Source organism: Sabethes cyaneus, chromosome 1 (assembly GCF_943734655.1).
Source record: "Sabethes cyaneus chromosome 1, idSabCyanKW18_F2, whole genome shotgun sequence".
NCBI lineage: Eukaryota > Metazoa > Arthropoda > Insecta > Diptera > Culicidae > Sabethes > Sabethes cyaneus.
This window is the reverse complement of record NC_071353.1, coordinates 71703179-71713416: the sequence shown is the minus strand read 5'-3', so window position 1 is coordinate 71713416 and position 10238 is coordinate 71703179. Positions and strand designations below refer to the sequence as shown.

The window sequence follows — 10238 nt, the reverse complement described above, 5'->3', positions numbered from 1 at the left end:
GGAGATTTGGCTGCCTCCTGTAGGTTTACTGAGAAGTAATCTGCTGCTAAACGAGAAATCAAATCCAAAAGTATGGATTGATTGTTCTGCTCATTTTGATTCGTTGCGATATATCGACGAATCCTTTTATGATAATGCACCAGTCTTGAAAGACAACTAGGAACGAGAATGTGAGACAACGTATGTTCAATCTGTTTCAATTTTAACGGAATTATTTCATAGTCGGAAGCTAACGTATAAGCCGATACATGAACCTCATTTAAAGACTCATCTTCCCTTAAGAGATGACGTAAGGTTCTACGCTTAACTTCGAGAGATTCGTTTACTGGCTTGGAACGAATTCTCAATTCATAATCAATCTCCTTTTCTTCGAGGTCACTTGCATTAATTCTATAGTAGTTCATGTTGTGTAGAATATTAAGGTTTGTAATAATGATCTGATGTAATAAGTATTTAATCTAAGAAACTCTACACTACGTTCTAAATTGCTGAAAATACCCAAATACGATACCCTAGTTTTCCTATCCTAAAATTAAGCCAAGTTTACTACCAAATTTATGTATACCGACTGAATATTCTATTTTTTTTTTCAAATGTCACTAAAACCAAACTATATGCTTTCAAATCTCAGGCAAGCTTTCAAATTTCGTGCCCCACGTTGGGCGCCAAAATGTAACGAAATGACTTGAGCTGCGATACCATCAGCAGCTTAAGCGCCACTCTCCTGTTGGGAGAGGCTACTGAGGCATGTTCGAAGGGCCCGGCTGAGGCTCTCTTCTTAGGGCGGGTTTTCAAAAGCTCAAACACCCGATATCATTCAGACTTCCCAAAGCAAAGGCAAAAATCCGACATCGCACAAAATTACCGAATTTACTCCGCGCAAAGAGATGTTCGCAAAACAAAATGCATGGGAAGGTAAACTAAACGGACTAACACGAATAAAAATGGAGCGAAACTTTACCGAGCGTTCTGTAAAAACGTTTTAGCGTTGTTGATACCTTATATTCATCGAGTTTACAAAGGCCTAATCTACCTATTCGTGACGTCACAACCTGTTCATGAGGGGTTTACATTTGTGCACTTACATGCTATCTCCAACATAACTCTGTGGCTTTTGCCACCAGCAATTCTCCGAAACCATTTCGCAACGTTCCGACGTACGGTTCTGATTACTCCAGGATTACTCTCAAAGCTGCGCAGCTAGCGAGGGCTACGACCGTAGCTAATGCGTGCCGGGGATGACAAATGATGACCGATGGAGTTCACGATGCGATGATCTGCGCAGACGCTACATGAACGACGTTGGTTCGCGTCTACGGAGAGGGTTTCGACGACGGATGATGATCGAAACTCAAGCTTTCAAACCACGTTGGGTGGTGTTACGGGAAATCGTCCTACTTTTGAACTTCCGTGAGTGTCGTGCGGAGGAATTTCAGCGGGTGGTTCTGATACGCCTGGCCGCGGCGAGATGAAGTTCTAGGGTGGCCCTTTTTACGCTGTACAATCGGTGCTCGTATACAATTTCAGCCTAGAAAAAAACCTACGTGAACAGTAGGTTTTCTGTTCACCACACAGAATAATTATAAAGTCTTATTCTAATTCTCAATTAGACGACTCTCGCCTTACCTAGTGTGTGTATTAACCAATTCGCTTTAAATTAAGCGTTCATAGGCACTATTGCACGTTCTTATTCTGTAAGCTAAACTAATATTTAAGAAATCTAGTGCCAACTAGAGACTAATATTTCACTTACTTTTACCATTCAAGCACGTGGCACTTGACAATGGCACTTCAGTTAGAACTCCCTAGATCTTTTCTAGCTAAACTAGCTATCGAACCGCCTCGAATAAAAGTTCGCACAAAATTGATTCGTGGCTCGCGATTATTCTTAATCCTGACCGATCAATTCCACATCTGAGTTTCCAACTCATTTCCACTTCGGAAACTTTTTGTCATGCGATCTCCCTCTTTCATATGCAACTTTTATTAGTTGCTTTTATCGTAACTCCGGCAATCAACACCTATTGTTACAAGGCGAAAATTGCAGAAGGACACAAATTAACGCATGATAAGGAATTTGCCAATGCGCGCAAAATTCTAAATGAGATCTTCTGGTGGAACTCACTGTGTAAGTTTTACGCGAAGCTTTCAGTAAACTCATCACCTACCGGCAGAGTGCGCATAAGCCTTTGATGCATAGCAACAGCTGCATTGCTGTACACGAATAAATTAGGAAACATGATAAACTTTACAACCTGTATAAAAAAAAGTTGTAGCTCAATTTCTAATTTATCTGCTTTAAATGAACAATTGATCTATCACCTACATGTAAAAAATAAAAACATAAATATCAGTAATGATTTTCTATTTTTTATTGCGATTTGGAAACATGTCCAAAAAAATAGAGTTTTTTTCCATGCGGGGTGAAACACGCCCACTAACGGGGTAAACCGCCATAGCGTATAACTTTAACAATATTCAACCGATTTGAATGAACCTGGTGGCATTGGATTCGTGAATTTATCTAATTTAAACAAATTGAATCAGTTTGCTATCAAACAATACATGGTTCCACGAGATTCGCAAGTTCGAAAAAGTGTCCGGCAACCACTCGTATTGGAAGAATATCAGTAATATAGGTACGAACAGTCTTGAAATTGATTCCGTGTAGTTTCCTTAGACAACAAGATGGATCGGGTTAGGCATCCTGGAGTCAATCTTTAAGGACTAGAGAGGATCTAAGATAAAATATAGCAATATGGGTATTAAAGTTCCTGCAATTGATCCGGTGGGTCATTTTTTGACATTTCAAATTGTTCTGATTGATAAAGCAGATACATATTATTTTTCCATTGCTAAGATAATTTGCTATATTTTCATAAAAAATATGTTTATTCCATGATATTTGTTCCAAGAGGGAGGAATTATTGAAAAAAGCTATATCCGAGAAAACAAGAAAATGTCCATAGCGCCCGCAGGGAAAATTGGCGATTTAGATTTTTCCAGCAGTCTACCAGCTACAAACTAAGTACATTTATATTGTTTTATGTAAATCTGAGTTTCTTTGGTCCAAACTATGCAATTATTTTAAAAATCTCCTTATCGCACTAGCATTTTGCACGACGGTCTTGCGCCGTTCGTTGTGGGCGGTTTTACCCCCAAATGACCGATTTACACATTTCACTATTTATTTCAACAAAACTGCATGAACAGTTACCTAATTTAGGTACTGTCGGATGAAGACAGGATCAGAGATGCGATATGGGTTCGATTTACTAAAAGCTTTAACGTTTTGAATAAAATAAACCCTAAGTTCTGCGGGAACAAAGTTATAAAAAACGAAACGATTATAACGAAAAATCTATTTTTATTTATTTCTCCGATAGTTTATACGATATTGCCGTACAAGGTATTGTAAAATATTGCGTACGCATTCAGTAATATGACTGTCATCATCATTTAACACCAATTTGAGCAAGGTCCTGTAAAACCATGGTGGGCGGTTTTACCCCGGCGGGCGTTGTTACCCCGTTTACCCTTATGTATTGATTAAATCTTTTGCATGATGGAGAGAGACGATAACAGTCTTTTCATGACAGCAAACATATTTTTGTCCACATTTTTTACAACCTCCACCAAATAAACCAATTTGAGTTTTGGTAAATTTGTTGAGCCTAATATACCTATGTGCATCGCCAGTGCGGATTGTTTGTAGTGCATGGATGTCCGTTGCTATGGGTTGGGTTAGCCTTGTTTGTCGAAGTTTGTTCATACAAGTCATACCAGTGGAGAAGAAATTTTCACGCTATTTCTTTACATGTTTGTATTTGATCTGAAGTGAAAATTTTTCAAGTAATATAGAATATACAAAATCTATGTGGTGGAAAATGGATAGCGAAAATCATAAGATTGCAGAACACACTGTCAGCACAATTGATGTATATAAAGATCTGTGCCTTAGCAATCGTTTAAAGACTTCATGTAAGTATGGCTGGCTCATGTTTATATATATTTAGATCTTTTTGATATATTTCAGTTTATTTCCAGACTTATTCAAAGGCTATGGAAGCCAAAGAGAAAACCAGAACCCTATTTACAGAACATCAAATTCTGAATACGGATATTTCACACCATGTCCACATACAGTTCCACATAAGTAATAAAATAATACCAGATAATACATTATATGGTCGCTGTTATGTCAGACCAAGCCAAGTGACAAAATTCTTATTTCGAGAAAAACGTGTTCAAAGTTTGCTGCTCTGTATGGTTTTTAGCTAACAATTGTTCGTAATCATCTCATAACTTTTGTGGTCTGATTAGAGTAAAATATAGCTTAGAAAATTCTTGATCGTTTGCTGTCATTAACTCATTCTTTTAAATTTCGCGACTTGATCCGGTCTGATTTAACACCAACCATATAGTGGCAGTGGTTTTTCAACCCAATGTCATTTTGGCATACAAAAAAAAATAAATGGTATATAATAGTATCAGAATTGAACGATGATGTATTGCAATATAATTAGGCTGTTTGATTACTTAATTTTCATTGTTTTAAATGGCGGCATTTTACATGAATTCAATTTAAAATTCATGATAGATTTTATCGTGTTTTAATTCTGGTTACTCCTCTAATGCTGAAGAATCTATTTTCATTTTTTCTTTTCATTGCAGGTATTTCCCCAAATCACATAAATTTACTGGTCACTTATACCAATGTGGAATGTTTCGGAATTTCTCCTTAAATACCGCCATTGATCACAGTTATTGTGATATACAATGAATTTATTCAGATTTGTTAAAGTACGTTGCATTGCTTCATCTGTACTTTTCACTTGATTTGAAATGAACAGGAGAAAGTGGTATAATGAGCCCCCATAAAGAAAATAAATAGATTTACATATCTCTATCGTATTTCCTCAGTTTAACGCAAAAACTACGAGTACATGTTAGTATTAAGGTTAAAAATTAATGGCAACTATTTATTTCAGTTAGCATTGAGAATACAAATACTACAAAATATCGATTAGCGGCATCTTAATTTTGTGATTCTCGTCTGGTCTACGTGAGGTAATATATCTCACATGCGGTGTAATACATCCAAGCAAGCTTTTGGCATATTTATTTAATTCAACTTCAATGTCATAACCCATGGGCCCGCCCCCCCCCCCCCCCCCGGGTTTACAAGCAAAAATCTGACATAGCCTAACCGTAAGGAGTTTATTTAGGAAATGGGGAATTATTTTCAGTTAAAAGCTTGAAATTGGATCTACGTGGATGTTGAATAAGACGATGTATCCTTCTATGTGCTCGGCTTATAGCGTCCTAGCTTGACGGTAATGAGACCAGCGTAATCCACTCCGGTGATTTCACATGGAAAAGCGGGCATAATGCGGTTGCACGTCAGCTTTCCCGTGAATTGATAGATTCCCTTCGGGTTAACATAAAAGTAACTGATGTAAATTGAAATAATAGAAGAAAAGTGTTGACAGTGTACAAACTTCCTATTAAGCAGACAGACCATACTCACTGAGGACATACGCACCTTTGCTGACGACATTTGGCGGAGTATAAGTTGAAAGCGCAGAATAGCGGAAGTGCCTGAATCAAGGGCAATAGACACTGCTTGAGGAGATTACCAATGTACCCCGTTTGCTTTGTACCACTTCATGACATCCTTTGAATAATGGCACGAAGCTAGATCCGGCTAAAAGATCGTAGGGCCCTCGTATTGCTTTTACAGAGGAAGCAGACGCTTCTGTAGACACTCCTTGATGCTCGCTCGCCTCGCTGGTCACATCATGTATTTCTTGGCAAACTTGCTCTGTAAATTTCTGCCTCCTAACTTCCTTCGAAACATCAAACTTTGATCGAAAGACTTGGACAGATTCAACTTTTTGGCCACACCCCTGAGATTCCGCTTAAACTCTTTCACGACACGCTTTTGATCCTGATCACTAATCCATTCTGACCGCATTTCTCCTTTCATTCGATGCTTAGAGTTTCGTAGTAACGTCTCACCGTTGACTGCACGATTCCGAGTTGTTTTCCGATGCCCCGATGAGAGAGTTCAGGATTTTCCAGGTGCTTGCGTAAAATCAATTCGTGACGTTACTTTCGGGTGATGCCATATTTTCCAATTTTCAAAAAACTGAAAGCAATAAAAATACAGTGTAAACAATACACTCTAAACCACATTTACCCAAATTTTCAAGAGAAAATACCCAATGGATAATTTTCTACAGCACTTTTTCCGTGATGCAATTTGATTTGGGCAACTCTTTAAGAGTGCATATCGTAACCCCTTTTCGTTACCTGTTTATTTCTCGTATTTTTAAAATGCGCCCCAATATAGAACACCAAAACGTAGTTCTGCTTTAAAAAAAAGAGTGACAAAACCCCCTCGTCCCAACGGGTCGAAAATTCTTAACGATATTTAAAATTCTATCAATTTGGTATCTGTGCTTAGAAAGTACGCAAGAAAAAATTCTTCTATCGTAAGGTAAACAAATCAGTTGTTTCTTGTATTGAGTCCGTACCAATTTTGTATTTTTTCACGTTTTACCGCTGTTTTATATGCTTAACTCATCTCGTCGAGTACCGTCAAACGGGGTAACTTGCAACAGTTCTCAATTATGAGTGCAAGTAAAAACTTATCTGTAGTACATTTGAGGACTTTTAATTAATACAAAGTTATTAGGTCTAGGATAGAACAATTTCACATATTGAGAAAAAATACCCGATCAATATTGGCTGTTGTAGAATTTTTTAACTAATTTGTTACTAGTAACCGCTTAAACGGAGTAACTTGCAACAAGGAATATTTTTTGGAAATTGAACGAATTTAATGATTTGTATGAGTCTGTTTTGACTTGAATATGCATATGATAATCCGACTTGCGATTTTTAATGCTTTTACTATGAATATACGCATAAATGTCCTATGTCACGTTGCTAAAAATAATTTATAAGCCCTGTAACGGAAATTACGAATTAAACTTTTTATATTATTCATGCAGTGGATATTCCTTGTCTGAATTCGATATAGCTGCCTTTTTTAAGGACCGATCACATATTACGTAACACAATTAGTGGAGCGAGAGTTGTGCAACAACGCATTACATGTTTATGTAAAATCGCGTCACGAAGTTTAGCACGGGAGTTAAAAATCATCGATATCTTGATAACGTAATATATGAATGTTCATTACGCTTCAGGTGATTGTAATTAAACACTATCATATTACTGGTCGATTTCTCTCACAAAGAATATTTTCTTTTCGGCCTCTTCTATGCCCATTTTCAGTATATCTGGAGAAAAACTGGCATATTTCCGACTTACCGAAAGTATCTTACACTCTTCAGGTGTGCTTTAGTTTTGCTTGATGCAAAATTAAACGAAAACGGTATTCGTCGTCTCTTTTATTCTCTAGTGTTCTTATGGGAAACTGCGAGTTTGACGTCTCACTCGCTGTTCATAAGGATAGTGGGAGAACGAAAGAGGTAAACATAGCAGTACGCACGGTCCGACTCAGTACAGTGTTGTCAAAGCAAATAACATTGAAACACATCGTTGCTTCATTAAATCTCTGAGAAAATCTTCGAAAATTATTGAAAAAGCTGTCTTTTCTGTTGTTTTTAATAAAGAAAAATTAATTATGAACATACATTTCTCTTGAAAGTATTGAACCACGTTTTCACCACTGGAGGTTTCAGTTATTTTCAAACCTATAATTCTTATTTCCAGAACCGAAACAGTGTCGATGAATTTGACACCATCTTGTGGGATTTTTTTAAAATCACCAAAACAGCTAAAAATCAACACAACAGTATCTAAGGCTTCTTTGAACTGTTCTGCCTATAATCGCATATCAGTCCCACCTGCAAAATCATCGAGTCGATAAAACAGCGCTTAATGGTATGTTTCTTGTTTTGGCTATTTTACCTGTTGAGTATGGTTTATTCCTAGTTTTTCGATATGATATAATGAAATAGACCTGTATCATAACTTCTTTATCAAAACACAGCAATTTTCGTGAAAATTGCATCGAAAAATAAAATTGAGACTGACATGCGATTATTTATGCGGTCGAGTAGCAAAATAATCGCATACCAGTCACAGCTCTTCTCAGCCACAGCCGCTCTGTGTGGAAGTAGTTGTGTTTTTTCGCTGCCATTAACTGTGCGCGTACGTGATTTGTTTTGATTTGACTAATTTTTGCGATTTGTTGATCATTTCGATTTATTCCGTTTAATTAAATATGGATTTAATTTAAAAGTTTTACGGCAGCGACGATAAAAGTGTTGATTTAGAAGAAGACTTTGAGGGCTTTGACTTAGAAAGTGGTGCTGGGGAACAGTTTCCATGTCACAGGAACGAGTTACACGTTACATCTTTCCGGATATTGCAAGACCATTGGAGACACGGAACTGTTTTTTACACTATGATTCGGATGGAAGTTTCTTTGACGATGGAGGCGATGATGATGCAAAATCCAGCAGGGGGACAAATTCGAAATGTGGCAAGAAGAGGACGAAAAAAGAAATCCGAAAACACGAAACCGCTGAGAAACGCCGAAATGCACACGCTATCAAGTTGATTGATTCTCGCTGCAAAAAACAATGCACTAAGCTTGTAGCTAAGGATGATCGATTGGCAGTACATCGGGAGTTTTGGGAACTTGACGTCGTCGGTCAACGAAGCTATATTCGGGAACGGGTTGTGCGTTCATCAGTAACCAGACAACTCTCCAAATGACCCAAGCAAAATGCATTCTTATAATTTCCATATTCGCACTACTGGCAGCAATGAGTTCATTCGAGTATGTCGAAAGTTTTTTATAAATACTATTGGATATGATGATCAATGCGGGTAAACTTATTTAACTTCATTAATTGCTTACAAAACCTTAATTCAGCTTTATTACTATCCATCCAGGAATATTGTTTATCGAATGGTGAACGACGACGATACCAATATCGACGTAGATGACACGTCAAGAGCACCTAAAAGAGGAAAATACGTTCGCAGCACTCAGAAACTCAGAAAGCACTAACGACGCGCTCATGCACCGAACCGGCTATACCTTCCAGCGGATTTAAGTGAGAAATCTATGCATGAGAATTATAACAAAACGCAGGACCCGGGTGTCTCCTATGCGTTTTATTGTCGTGTTCTGAAGGATATGAACATATCCTTAGTGAAGCTCGGTCACGAACAGTGTGAATCGTGCATAATATCCACACAGCACCAAAAGCAGCCCAGCCATACAACTTCGAACGAGAATGCGGGTGAACATTGTCGAATTTGTGAACAATACGCTGAACATTTGCGATTGGCAAACATTTCGCGAAAAGCATATCGGGAAGACGGAGACAAGGTGATACCTGAAAATGTCGTTCTAGCAGTCGATCTCCAGAAGGTATTTGTGTTACGATAAATTCGTAACTCAAATAGTTCAATAATATCTCATTATAATTTATAACAGGTTGTGCAATTACCTAGATTGGATGGCCTTAAAACTGTGGTTTTCGCACAAAGGTTGATCGCATTTAACGAGACCTTCGCTCCCGTAGGGAAGTATACACCGTCCATTCCAGTCATCGCTTGTTTATGGAATGAAGCAGTAAGTGGTCGCTCATCGAACAACATCATTGGATGCTTCCACCGTGTCGTCGGAAGATTGAGTGGCATGGAAAGACTAGTTCTATGGCTCGATAACTGTGCTGCCCAGAACAAAAACTGGAACCTCTTCCTTCATCTAATCGTTCTGATCAATTCAGAAACTGTTCAGTTGAAGGAAGTGGTTCTCAAGTATTTTGAATCCGGGCACACTTTTATGTCCGCAGACAGCTTCCATGCTGCTGTGGAAGGAGGAATGCGAAGACGTCCACCCATTACCTACTCCGACTTCAAGGCCGTCGTTGAAAAGGCTAAGTCTAAGGTTGAAGTCTTGGATATGCTGCCGGACAATTTCTTCCCTAACGTTTTCAGCGTTTCGCAATACACGCTGAATAAAATTAAACCGCGCCCGTACATTGACCACATTCGCAGAGTGGTATTGAAAAAGGGAAGTTACCAATTTTTTTACAGTAGTGACATAACGGAAGACGCCAGCGATGAAAAGAGCTGCATGCTATTTACAGCTAAGCAACTGAAAGTGATCTCTTCTGATGATTTCAATTTAAATGATCATTTGAAGCGAGCAGATCATCCACAGGGAATTGATACCTCATGGA

At 38.1% G+C, this 10238-nt stretch overlaps 1 protein-coding gene across 1 annotated transcript; it reads left to right on the top strand.

Moving 5' to 3' along the window:
- Positions 1 to 3875: 3875 nt before the first annotated feature.
- On the top strand, positions 3876 to 4783 carry LOC128745812 (piercer of microtubule wall 2 protein). The gene is made up of 3 exons (XM_053842884.1): positions 3876 to 3981; positions 4048 to 4156; positions 4675 to 4783. The coding sequence occupies exons 1-3, from the start codon at positions 3876 to 3878 to the stop codon at positions 4781 to 4783; spliced, it is 324 nt and encodes a 107-aa protein (XP_053698859.1).
- Positions 4784 to 10238: the final 5455 nt, after the last annotated feature.

Excerpts from the sequence above, each read along its gene's own strand:
- LOC128745812 (XM_053842884.1), top strand. The coding sequence starts at position 3,876 with ATGTGGTGGAAAATGGATAGCGAAAATCATAAGATTGCAGAACACACT. Across the intron at positions 3,982-4,047 it reads CAATCGTTTAAAGACTTCAT|ACTTATTCAAAGGCTATGGA; the intron begins GTAAGTATGGCT and ends GTTTATTTCCAG. Across the intron at positions 4,157-4,674 it reads CCACATACAGTTCCACATAA|GTATTTCCCCAAATCACATA; the intron begins GTAATAAAATAA and ends TTTTCATTGCAG.